This window comes from Notolepis coatsorum, assembly GCF_963971535.1.
Source record: "Notolepis coatsorum genome assembly, chromosome: 1".
NCBI lineage: Eukaryota > Metazoa > Chordata > Actinopteri > Aulopiformes > Paralepididae > Notolepis > Notolepis coatsorum.
In genome coordinates this window covers 209,106,960-209,120,627 of record NC_140165.1, presented here as the reverse complement: position 1 = coordinate 209,120,627, position 13,668 = coordinate 209,106,960, and the positions used below count along the sequence as shown (strand labels likewise).

The 13,668-nt window shown below is 41.2% G+C and overlaps 2 protein-coding genes across 2 annotated transcripts in view; one reads left to right on the top strand and one right to left on the bottom strand.

The window, feature by feature from the left end:
• LOC311234698 (beta-galactosidase-1-like protein 2) overlaps window positions 1–2,770 on the bottom strand; it is a gene marked incomplete at both ends in the record, with an annotated part of 28,012 nt that extends 25,242 nt beyond the window's left edge. Inside the window, 2 exons of the mRNA XM_084321940.1 lie at window positions 2,060–2,128; window positions 2,607–2,770. Of these exons, the coding sequence (XP_084178066.1) occupies window positions 2,060–2,128; window positions 2,607–2,770 (233 nt within the window). The remainder of the gene's footprint in view (window positions 1–2,059; window positions 2,129–2,606) is intronic.
• A 1,411-nt stretch (window positions 2,771–4,181) lies between these two features.
• Window positions 4,182–13,668, top strand: part of LOC311227917 (beta-galactosidase-1-like protein 2) — a 112,758-nt gene continuing 103,271 nt past the window's right edge. Inside the window, exons 1-4 of the mRNA XM_084313777.1 lie at window positions 4,182–4,321; window positions 5,070–5,270; window positions 7,279–7,347; window positions 7,590–7,685. Coding sequence (XP_084169903.1) covers window positions 4,239–4,321; window positions 5,070–5,270; window positions 7,279–7,347; window positions 7,590–7,685 — 449 coding nt within the window. The 5' untranslated portion in view covers window positions 4,182–4,238. The remainder of the gene's footprint in view (window positions 4,322–5,069; window positions 5,271–7,278; window positions 7,348–7,589; window positions 7,686–13,668) is intronic.

The window sequence follows — 13,668 nt, the reverse complement described above, 5'->3', positions numbered from 1 at the left end:
TATTTATACTGTGATCTCTGTCTTTATACTGTGATCTCTATGTCTTTATACTGTGATCTCTATGTCTTTATACTGTGATCTCTGTCTTTATACTGTGATCTCTATGTCTTTATACTGTGTTCTCTATGACTTTATACTGTGATCTCTGTCTTTATACTGTGATCTCTATGTCTTTATACTGTGATCTCTATGTCTTTATACTGTGATCTCTGTCTTTATACTGTGATCTCTGTCTTTATACTGTGTTCTCTATGTCTTTATACTGTGATCTCTGTCTTTATACTGTGATCTCTGTCTTTATACTGTGATCTCTGTCTTTATACTGTGTTCTCTATGACTTTATACTGTGTTCTCTATGACTTTATACTGTGATCTCTATGTCTTTATACTGTGATCTCTATGTCTTTATACTGTGTTCTCTATGTCTTTATACTGTGATCTCTATGTCTTTATACTGTGATCTCTATGTCTTTATACTGTGATCTCTGTCTTTATACTGTGATCTCTATGTCTTTATACTGTGATCTCTATGACTTTATACTGTGATCTCTGTCTTTATACTGTGATCTCTATGACTTTATACTGTGATCTCTGTCTTTATACTGTGATCTCTATGACTTTATACTGTGATCTCTATGTCTTTATACTGTGATCTCTATGACTTTATACTGTGATCTCTATGACTTTATACTGTGATCTCTATGTCTTTATACTGTGATCTCTGTCTTTATACTGTGATCTCTATGACTTTATACTGTGATCTCTGTCTTTATACTGTGATCTCTATGTTTTTATACTGTGATCTCTATGACTTTATACTGTGATCTCTATGACTTTATACTGTGATCTCTATGACTTTATACTGTGATCTCTATGTCTTTATACTGTGATCTCTATGACTTTATTCTGTGATCTCTATGACTTTATACTGTGATCTCTATGACTTTATACTGTGATCTCTATGACTTTATACTGTGATCTCTATGTCTTTTATAGACATTTTACATTTGTATGCTGTAAAGGCAAAGTTTAATCTCTATGACTTTATACTGTGCTCTCTATGTCTTTATACTGTGTTCTCTATGTCTTTATACTGTGATCTCTATGTATTTATACTGTGATCTCTATGTCTTTATACTGTGTTCTCTATGTATTTATACTGTGATCTCTATGACTTTATACTGTGATCTCTATGTCTTTATACTGTGATCTCTATGTCTTTATACTGTGATATGTGTCTTTATACTGCGATATGTGTCTTTATACTGTGATCTCTATTTCTTTATACTATGATCTCTATGTCTTTATACTATGATCTCTATGTCTTTATACTGTGATCTCTATGTCTTTATACTGTGATATGTGTCTTTATACTGTGATATGTGTCTTTATACTATGATCTCTATGTCTTTATACTGTGATATGTGTCTTTATACTGTGATATGTGTCTTTATACTGTGATCTCTATGTCTTTATACTATGATCTCTATGTCTTTATACTGTGATCTCTATGTCTTTATACTGTGATATGTGTCTTTATACTGTGATATGTGTCTTTATACTGTGATCTCTATGTCTTTATACTATGATCTCTGTCTTTATACTGTGATATGTGTCTTTATACTGTGATCTCTATGTCTTTATACTATGATCTCTATTTCTTTATACTGTGAGTCTGTGATATACAGTATGTGTCTTTATACTGTGATCTCTATGTCTTTATACTGTGATATCTATGTCCTTTATAGACATTTTAAATGTTTATGCTGTAAAGGCAAAGTTTAACATGAACAATAACCTTTCATAAGTATTGTGATGTAATGAAATGGTTATGTGCCTTTAATGTAGACAATGGATTTTCCAAAGCATTATACTCATTATAATGCTTTTCCAAAGCATTATACTTCCAAAGCATGTATACAAAATAAAGAAAGAAAGGTTTAATCTATTTTATGTAGATTTATGTAAAGCACCTTGAATTGTCTCTGCATGAAATGTGCTATAAACTTGACTTGACTTGACTTAACTTAAAGAGAGGAAGAGCTCATGACAGCCTTACTTTAGATCCAACTGATTCTGGAAGTTGAACATTCCTCTCTCTGGCTCATGCAGGTTCCATGGCACATATCTGGAAGAGGAAGCAAAAAGGTGATTCTCTGTAAAACCACATGTGGAGCTAGCTAGGTCAGGCTGGGCCTGGGAGCAGGGGTTTTCCTCTCCTGATAACATTGGTGATACCAGAGGCATTTTATGTTGTGAGTTCAAACTAGGGGCGAGAATTTTTGGCAATCTCACGATTCGATTTTTCACAAATCCATTTAAAATCAAATGTTGATTCACCATGATTATCTAATTCAATAGATTTCATTCTAGATTTCGATTCACCTTCCTATTACAAAATATTGTATGTTGTCTTATCAAAGTCCTCAAAGAATCAAATAAACTGAACATTGCTTTTTTGTCTCCTGCCTGCAATTCTTCCCCTGATTTTTTTTTTATCTTAGAACTGAAGATAGAATTCAGATTCTCTATTTAATCCCAGGAGGGGCCACTGTTTTGGCCCAGTATTCAGCACCATGTTCCTATAGACTGCAGGAGGACCCTACGTGGTGAGAGTATTGAGGCCACAGGCCCTCATCTTCAGGAGCCGGTCCTCCCAGTAGGCTCTGGGGACACGGAAGTAGTGGACGGAGCCTCCCAGGATGCGGAAGGGCTCTCCCTCCAGAGTGAACTGGGACGAGTTGGCCCTCAGCCCCTCCACACGGCTCATTCTTCTCTCCACCTCAGGGGAGGTCTGGAAGACAAACTGCAGCAGCAGGCAACTCAGAAAGTGACACATGAATGGATTTATTTTTGTCAAGCTGATACAATTTGATTAGAGATCGTGTAGAAGTGAACCTGAAGAGAGATCCGTTTTGACAGCCTGTGTAACCTATTTGCAGTTGTAAATTCAACCCTAATGATTTCGAGTTTTGACTGTGATCTATCACCAGAAATCAATCTACTGTATAGGCTACTGTCTTTAACTATGAATGTAAGTAACATTGCAATTTACAAACTTGAGATAAATACGTTTGAAAACATTGTTCACCTAAAAACCTAAAAGAGACTTTTCACGGGTTGTCTACATTTCGACACCCCAGAGGTAATTTATACTGGTGGAACACAACCTTGTTGACCAGTGGGAACTGAACAAGCAATAAGGTTTTAGGAGCTAGGAGCTAGGAGCTAATGGTTAGGTTTTAGGAGCTAGGAGTTAGGAGCTAATGGTTAGGTTTTAGGATCTAGGCGTTAGGAGCTAATGGTTAAGTTTTAGGAGTTAGGCGTTAGAAGCTAATGGTTAAGTTTTAGGAGTTTTAGGGACTAATGGATGGATGAATTAGTGAAGATGCATGGAGCCATGCGGAACAGATGGAAATTACAAGCTCAAGTTAGATTTTCCCTTTAAACACACTGTGTTGCCAAACCCTCATTTTAGATGAATGCATTGAAATCAGTCTTCTGTGTTTGTTACACTAAAATTAAAATAACAGTTACTGTAACACTACGGATGCATCTGAAATGGGACACAACATTGAAATGTAACAGAATCAAGTTACATTTCAAATAAATGATACATCTGATATATAGTTAGGCAATCAACCTTTCAAACAAGTTGAATTAAATACAACCTTACCAAGAGTTAAAGTGAAAGGATACAGGACAGGCTCCCAACGCTGCGGCCTGAGGCAGACCTTCCTGTGAGCTGCTGACAGAACTCTGCTGTGAGGCCTAGAAGGTTGTGGATAAAAGGACACAATTGTTGTTTCAGAGCAAAACAATTGAATGGTGCTCTCTGTGACTGTGTTTGATACTATAGAGAGGGAGAGAGAGAGAGAGAGAAAGAAAGAAAGACACTGCACACTGAGATTGCGAGAGAGATGAGAGAGAGGTGGCAAATTACGAGACATACAGTAGGAGAAAAGAGTTATTGCCTGTTGACGCCTCCTATTGGATATACATTTCACTACAGCTGCTCTAGTAAACAGATGTACACGCTTGATCAGTAGTTTATATACAATTATGTGAGTTGCCACTCCTCTTGGCATCAATCGCCGGTGTTCCGGGACCGACGACATAATACTTGGGGAAGAAGAAGAATTGTACACTTCACACTGTCAGCGGGTGCACTGTAGTCTAGCGAGCTGTGACAGCAACTTGTAACACTTGTGTCATTTTGTTAAGAGGAAGCCCCATCGATGGTTGTCCGCCTGTCTATAAAGCAAAGATATGCCATCCTGTGTTTCACTATCGGCGGAATCATTATTTATCAGTTCACGAGGTAAGGGAAGCATTTTGTGTAGCCAAGTCAAAGTTAATAGCAGTTTCCAACTCATACAGCCAGCCTGTTGTTAGCAATAGGATCGCTAGCTGCAGCTGCACAGGTTTTGCAATGTATAATGGAGCGCCTCGCCCACCCACTGCAAACTGTGATGTTGTTTTCATTTGCCCCTGTACGTGTAAACTTTGGTGCAGGCTTTGCCTTTTACTAATATACGATATAGACATACACATATATATATATACATATACTATATAGTATGTCTTATCGTAATATAACATGAAACATTCTTAAAATGCATAGCCTATTAGATGAAGATATAATATTATTGTGCTACATTTCATATCATGAACTTTCACCTGACCTGCCTGACCTATATGGACATTGAACATGACACGTAGCAGTACTAGTTAGCATTGTGTGTCCCCACTGTCTGTGTTAGGCTGAAATATTGGATCAACTCATACTGGTTTCCTAGTCATGTTGATCAGTGCTCAAACCCTGTGGTGTATTTGTGTGCATTGTGCATTTCAACAATTTATGTTGAAGATGATGACAGCCATTTACCAGATTATTGTAGAATGATTGATTAATTTAATGATTTATAGGCTGCTGTGTGACAACACAATAGGGATCAATGAATAAAAAAAAAAACTCGTGTTTCCCAGAGCATAAAATGCGTGCTAAATTGCATGAGACGAAACAAAAACCAAGCTAATCACTTGTGTTGTTGGGTTGCTTGCTGCAGTTTGTCTTCCAGACCTCCCCCTGAGGTGGAGAGAAGAATGAGCCGTGTGGAGGGGCTGAGGGCCAACTCGTCCCAGTTCACTCTGGAGGGAGAGCCCTTCCGCATCCTGGGAGGCTCCGTCCACTACTTCCGTGTCCCCAGAGCCTACTGGGAGGACCGGCTCCTGAAGATGAGGGCCTGTGGCCTCAATACTCTCACCACGTAGGGTCCTCCTGCAACTCAAGGCTATTCTGTACAATGGAGACCTTGCACAGACTGTTTGTCTAGCTAATGCCTAACTTAGGTGCAGCGGCAGAGCAGGTAAAACATTGGAAAAGCACAGAAGTGTTCCACTGGGACTTGATCCAGTAATTACATTATTTGTTTATATATTTCTCATATCAACAAGTGGCAACCGTTTTGCACATAGCAACAGCTGTTTCTTCCAACATGGCCGACAAATGGGCATTCTAAACATTCCGTGAAAGGCCTCTCTTGTTTTCCTCTTGGCTCTTCCAGTATTCCAATCGTACCTTTACACCTGTGTAATTTAAAGAATCATTATTAGCCATCTCTGCATGTCATGGGCAGTGTTGCGTTGCTCATATCAACACTGGTTGCACGCACGCTAATGACGCCACGTGCACGCGCGCTCCCGCGCATGCGCATAAATGTTTCGTGCATACGCTTCTGCTCACAACTTTGGTTGCATGGCGTGTAACCCTGTCCCATGAGCAACGCGCATCACTGGTCATGGGAAATTTGTGAAAACTGTGCACATTTCCCTTGGTTTCATGAGGCCAATAATCTGTTAATAAGGCTCTAATACAGTGAACAATTGATGGTTTTATCCTAATCTGATACAATTCTCCACATATTTATTAAAAAAGTATAAACCTAACCCTACCTCAACCCTATAACACTAACCTCATTGGAGACGTAACTTACTTGCGCCTTTTACCCTGTTTGGGGCATAGGCCGTCAACAAGGGTTCTCCAAGCATCCCGATCGGGATGCTTGGAGACGTCACACTTAACTAAAATAGAGATCCCTTGCTGAAATACAGTTCATATTTTTGTGGTTGTGTTTCATGTTTCAGTTATTCATCAAAAACTAAATACACAATTACCATGTATTCACACGACCATTTTGCTATTATTCCATGCTCAGAAAGGAACCGGCGTGGCAGTTGATTTAAATGATAAATCATGGCTGTGGTGCATCTTCCTCTCACATTACCAACGCAATGGGGAATGGACGTATATCCCGGGAAATGTGCAAAATTACCGTTGTATGATATTTTTCTGTTTACTATGTCTGATGAAGGGACCGTAGACAGACAGTAATGTCACCTATGGATCAGCTAGCTAGGTGTTGGCCAAAAACACTCCCGGATCTTAAGATACGATAAGATAATTCCTTTATTTATCCCCTTGGGGAAATCCGGGTGTCATAGCAGCATGGAGGAGGTACAGGTATGGGCAGGGTAATAGTAGGAAGACATAAATATAGGCAATACAAGTATAATAAAGATAAAAATAAACAGTGTAAACAATATAATTAACTCTGAATATGAGAAAAGTAAACAGTGTAATGAAAGGTGCAGATAAGGGTATGTATGCCCTACAGATACAGTTATATTAAGTTAATTAATTAATAAATATGGGCAATAAAACATTTATAATCAGAATTTATACTATGAGTACGTAAAGTAAACAGTATACACAGGTGCAGTATACACATGGTACCCTAACTGCCATGATATACGTCATATGCTATACGTTGTAGTCCATGCAGGTTAGGTGGTGAGAGTCTGGTGGTCAGACATTCCTAGTAGTTCTTGAGTTCTGCCATTGTTAGTTCTCCAGCTGCTGGCAGCAATCCCTGCCCATTGTTGTGGAGCCTGATGGACTAGCTGATCCGTATCCGCTTCCATTCATTTGTGCTAAGCTAGGCTAGCTTGCAGCTGGATGGCTTTCTACTGAACGCACAGAGGAAATTGGTGTATCTTCTTGTCTGACTCCGCATTTCCCATAATGTTGGTGTGTTCCTTTTAAGAAAAACCTTAACCAGAGAGAGAGAGAGAGTTGTCTCATCCTACCTACAGTGTTTCACTGTAACAGGAAGCATTGTACTGCTACACACCTGAATCTATTATTGCCTTACAGGGGAGGATTATACACACAAGCCCACATTACACACATAATCACACTGTTGTTTCTTCTTCCAGATATGTGCCATGGAATCTTCATGAGCCTGAGAGAGGGGTGTTCAACTTCCAAGATCAACTGGATTTAGAGTAAGGAATAAAGCCAGGCTGTTAAATGTCATTTCTAATCTGGTGGACAGCCCGCAGGGGGCAGTGTTGCGCTGCAGCACGTCTTCATGATCCTCGGGCTGAGCCGTTTTGAACAATGTGAATCAAAGCTTCTCTGATTGGTGTAAAGAAATGAGCGTGTTGTAATTTCCTATTTTAGACACTGTTGTGTAATATGATCTGTTCGTTGTCTTTGTCCTGCTTTCTGTGTCTTCGCTTCTCAGGGCCTACCTCAGCCTGGCAGCCAAATTGGGTCTCTGGGTGATCTTGCGTCCCGGGCCTTATATCTGCGCCGAGTGGGACTTAGGGGGGTTACCCAGGTAAAGCACAACTGTTTTATTTGAGCATTTTAGACCCATATCCCTATGTTCTATTTAATGGTGTTGTTGGTGGTCGAATCTTTTCTCAGCACAGTTAGTGCTGTTTGTCATACTGGACACCCACTGCTCTGGTAGCCCTTTTCCTGACTGCGATGTGCAAGCCAGGGGCCCCTGGCTTGCACATCGCAGTCACGAAAGGGGCTACTGCTCTGGGTAGTTAGCCACAAAACTAATGCAGAGCCAATGGGGCCATGCTCCAGTCTATACAAGCCCTGAAGTAAATGCTCCAACCTACTATGGGTGCACTGTGGAGTAGGTTTCATAATGTATGTCAGGGCTTGCACAGACTGAGGCATGGCCCCATTGACTTTGCATTTGTTTTGTAGCTAACTAGCAGAAGCTGCGGGTGTCCGGTTTGCAGAACGGCATGGCAGGTGCTGAGAGAGGACTGTACATCATCGGTATGTGTGGGGGGAAACGTCGTTGGTACGCTCCAACAGATTGCTCATCTTGGCATTTCTTCCACACTGTCTTAGTGACTGATGCCTTGCTTTCGAAGCCAAGCAATGATGCAATAACAGCTTTATCATCGAACGCTGTCAGCGAATGGATGATGTGGCCAAATGGACTATGGTCTTGGTTGTGAAATTGTTTCAATAGAACATAACATGTTGCTGGACTGATCGCTGTAACTTGTCCCGGGTAATGAAGTGGGATATGTTCAGTTAGGCAACTTATTATTAGAGGTGTGTTGGCTGCAGGCTAAACCCAGATAATTCTAGTGCTGCCGAACCCTGTAATGTATCCATGATTGCAATTTAGCACCGTATTCCGTCAGGTAAATTATTACAGGTGTGCTGTCTCTGTCTTTATTCAGTGTAATTTATCTCATCTCTTTTGTCATTAGTCACAGATCATAGCCGCCGGTTATTTGATTTATCGGGCTGTTGGAGATAATATTAGGAGGATGGATAACTGAATCGGGGCGGACAGATCTCCCTCAGTGAACCAAAAAGCCACACTTTCGTTAGTGTTGTCCTTAAAATAGAATCTGATAGTTGGTACAGGGAAGTGATATTGGTAGTGGTATTGAAGTACCAAACTAGGAGAGGGATGCATAGTGTGAAATCACATACTGTACAGAGAGCCATGGGTTTACATATCAGAACTCGACACAACAAGGTTCCTTGACTTGCTGTCTTTTCTCCACATACAGAACGATATTGGATTTCTCTGACAGAGAAATGTGGACCATAATCTCAATCATTTAATGGTTGAAGTCTATTCTGCTCAAGGATAACTTTGAGAGATTCTAATCTCCCACTTACTAACGATGTTGTCGATTTGGTGGAGTCCTTCTCTCAACGCAGTCCATGCTGTTGTTGTTCACACTGAATACCCCGCAGCGCCAGGTACTTGGACACAACACTAATGTGAGGTAATGGGACCAGGCTTCAGTCTTTATAAGCCCTGAAATAAACACTAAAACCTACTACCCGGCGCAGCACCCAAAGCAAATGAGTTAGTTTTTTCCCCAGTGTGATTAAATGCTTCTTACCATGATTCCATTAAATTGACATTAGTTTTACTGCTAACTAAAGGAGGAGCTGGATAACCAGTATCCACAGCATAGATTGTTCTGAGAAAGGACTCCACGGTTCAACAACATCATTGGGGCCCGGGGGTTCCAAAATTCTCAACATACCCTTTTAGTAAAAGTAATGGATCACTATCAGCATTGACAAAGTAGTATTGATGCATCCCTAATAGATACTATATATATATATCTATGATTTTCTGTACCCGCAAAAAGCTAAAACAGAAGGCCGGCTGTCACAAAACAGTCACATCTAGAGACCTCAAAACTTACTCTAAAGAGGCCTTTAACCTAGAACTGGGGAGCTTGGACTGGTCAGATGAACTCAGTGGTACACTGGTTTAAGAAACATGGCTTGGATTCAAAACCAAATTCACAACAATACTCAACAACATGGCACCCCTAAGAACCACCAGGGTTAAAAATCGCGCTGAGCCATGGATGCACACTGAAATACTGGCCGCTATGAAAACCAGAGACAAAAAATGCTCTGAACTTCATAAAAGTCAGACAAAGCTTTCCAAAAGCTCAAACAGTGAACTCCAAGCCCACGTGGTTGAACAAAAAATTCAAAGAAACAGACTAAGAAATGACGTAAACACCATGATAAAAACCGCAAAAAGAAATTTCATCAACGACAAAACGGAGGAAAACAAAAACAAACCCCGCGAACTTTGGAAATTACTCAATAATCAACTAGGCTGCAGTAAAAAACTTAAAACCAGATTCTCAAACATAAACATAAAGACGGACAACACGCTCATCACAGACAAGCTGGATGTAGCCAATTACTTAAACATCTTCTTCACAAACATAGCCACAACACTGGTAAACAAACTACCCTCCCACTCAGGGCATTATGGGGTAGAACACATAGTAGCATACTACAAAAACCTAGGGGTCCACAAAGACGACTTCAAACTTGAAATGGTAACAACCGATGAGGTACTAAAAAAATTGAGCGCCCTCCAACCTAACAAGGCCACTGGCCACGACAACATCCCCTCCAAATTCCTCAGAGACTCGGCAGCCGCAATCACCCCAGTCATCACACACATAATAAACCTCTCTATAAAACAGGGACACGTCCCCAAGGACTTCAAAATTGCAAGAGTGACCCCTCTGCACAAAAAGGGCAGCAAATTAGACCCAGGCAACTACCGCCCTGTTTCTATTCTTACCTCCACCTCGAAAGTCATGGAGAAAATAGTCTACGAACAGGTCGAAAAGTACCTGGCGGAAAAAAATCTAATCTACGAATTCCAATCTGGCTTCAGAACGTCCCACTCCACTGACACATGCCTCCTCTATTTGAACGACCACATCAAACAAGAGGTGGACGCGGGCAAATACTGCGGCATGGTCATGCTGGCCCTACAAAAGGCCTTTGACACTGTCAATCACTCCATTCTGATTGACAAGCTAAAAGCAATTGGTTTTGATAGTTTATCAGTGAGCTGGATGCAATCCTACCTGGAGGGGAGGGAACAGATGGTAGAGGTAAACGGTACTCTACCCCCCCCCCCCTCACAGTGAGCTGTGGTGTTCCACAAGGAAGCATACTAGGACCGCTACTCTTCCTAATTTATGCAAATGACATGTCGTCAGCCTGTGATTGCAACTTGTTCCTTTTTGCGGACGACTCAGCCCTGCTGGTCTCTGACAAGAACAAGTTGCAGGTTGAAAAAACCCTCAGCTCGGAACTAGGCAAAATCTGCATATGGCTCGCTGATAACAAACTATCATTACACATGGGCAAAACAGAGTCCATTCTCTTCGGCTCAAATAACAAACTCAGCAAGACCGACGGCTTCTCAGTTACAGTGGGTGACAATATTGTCACAAGGAAAGACGAAATTACCTACCTGGGTTCCATCCTAGAGGCAAATCTTTCCTGTGACAAAATGGCATCCAATGTAATAAAAAAAGTCAACCAACGAACTAGATTCTTGTACCGGATCTCCTCTCTGGTAAACAAGAATACCCTGAAGACTCTGGCAGGAGCACTCATTCAAGGGTACTACTGTACGACTATGTGTGCACCTCATGGTACCAAAGCACCTCAAAGGCGCTTAAAACAAGATTACAAACATCACAAAACAAACTGGGCAGACTACTACTTGACCTTACCCCCAGAACCCACCTCACCCCTGCCCACTTTGACAACCTAGGATGGCTTAGAGTAGACAACAGAGTACAGCAACTTGCAATGGGCCTGGTCTACAAGATACACTATACGACTAAGGTACCCATGTACATGTCAAAATACTTCCCAAAGGTCAGTGAATACCACAACCACTACACCAGAGGAAGCTAAACAAATCATGTTAAACCCTGATTCGGCTCAAACAAGGGACTAAACACGTTTCACAATTATGCCACATCAATGTGGAACGCCCTACCCAAAGCTGTAAAGGAATGTGAATCCCTACCCACATTCAAAACCGCTCTTAAAGAGCACCTACGGGAGGCTGCAATTCGAAACTGGCCACCGTAAATGCCCAAAACCCCCACCACCTCCTAATAGACAGTCTCCTCCCCACCGCATGTATATATTCCCTCCCCGCCGTATGTATATTTCTCTCCCACCCACCCACCCACCCCCTCCTAATGTACAGTCCCCTCCCCATCATATGTATATACTCTGTCAGGATCTAGGGGTAACAGTACTGTATATTTGAATACCGTTTATGTCACAAATGTATCAGTACTAAATACCTATATGTCCCTATGCCATAAATGTCATGTATGTTGTGTATGTTATAAATGTCTATAATTTAAAATGGGGGACCCTGATGTAAACAAGACGAACGTCTTTCTCAAGTCTGCATCCCCTTAACAATTGTGTGTATTGAGCCGTACTGTATTGTACCCATTCTGCAATCTGTTAAATAAAGTTTTCATTCATTCATTCATTCATTCATTCATTCATTCATTCATTCATTCATTCATTCATTCATTCATTCATACGATGGATGGATGGATGGATGGAGGGATGGATGGATGGATGGATGGATTTGAAGCTTTTCTGCAGTGCTTTTCCCTTCGGGGAATGTAAGGTTAATATTTTATTGCCTAGTGTGTTTCTTGGAGAAGATTTGCTGACTCGTCACATCCTCTGATCGTCAGGCTTGATCACTGTGATTATCGCCGATAATATGAATAAGCGTTGGGGTGACTGTACAGCCAGGGCCGCCTGGGAGAAATGCGAGGCCCTGTGTGAGATTTAAACGCGAGCCCCCCCCCCCCCCCCCCTAAAAGGTAAAAAAAAAAATATATATATACTTTTTTATTTTAATTTTTTTCATACAGTCAACATATTCTTAAATAATAGCGCTGCCCGAGGCTGGGCATGATACAGTCAACATATAGCAAGAGAGAGAGCGAGAGAGAGCTCAGAGGGAAACAGCAGCTCATTCGCATATAAAGACACAGGAGCCAAAAAAAAACTGTTTTGCTGCACACACAGTCTATACAGCTGTAACTAGGTGCTTTTTGACCATAGAAACATGCAAATAAATTGTAAATATACCACGGAAATTTAAAGAGTAAACTGGGAACTGGTCAATAATATGGATCATTTAATAATGATGCACAGACCCGGCAATGCCCCTGACCCTCCACCAGAGCAAGGCCAGAGAGAGAGAGAGAGAGAGAGAGAGAGAGACACACATTGGAAAGAAACAACCCAAAACCAGAGCAAATTGAAATGCTATTTGGCCCTAAACAGAGAGTACACAGTGGCAGAATACCTGAGCACTGTGACTGACTCAATACTAAGAAGATCCTTGACTAGGTACAGACTCAGCGAGCACAGCCTAGCCATCGAGAAAGGCCGCCATAGGCAGACCTGGCTCCCAAGCGAAGACAGACCCACTGCACACAAGATGAGGTGGAAACAACCTGCCCACTATACCAAGACATACTTCCCACAAATTGCAAACACCCAAAGAGACTTTGAAAACATCGACAATAACTCAAAACTCCCATACCTACTGGGAGAAATACAAGAATGTGAAATAAAGCCCATTTGAATTGAAGAGAGAGAGATGGATAGAGCATGTCTGTGTGTTAGAAAGAGAGAGATAGAGCATGTCTGTTTGTGTGTGTGTGTTAGAGAGAGAGCATGTATATGTGTGTTAGAAAGAGAGAGAAATATAGAGAGAGAGAGCATGTCATTTTGTGTGTTAGAGAGAGATATTATAGAGCATGTCTGTGTGTGTTAGAAAGAGAGAGAGAGAGAGAGAGAGCATGTGTGTTTGTGTGTTAGAGAGAGAGAGCATGTCTGTGTGTGTGTGTTAGAGAGAGAGCATGTATGAGAGAGATAAGCAAAGATGAGCCCCTAAAGGATATTCAACTTTTAATGGAAGAACAAAACAGAAGGAA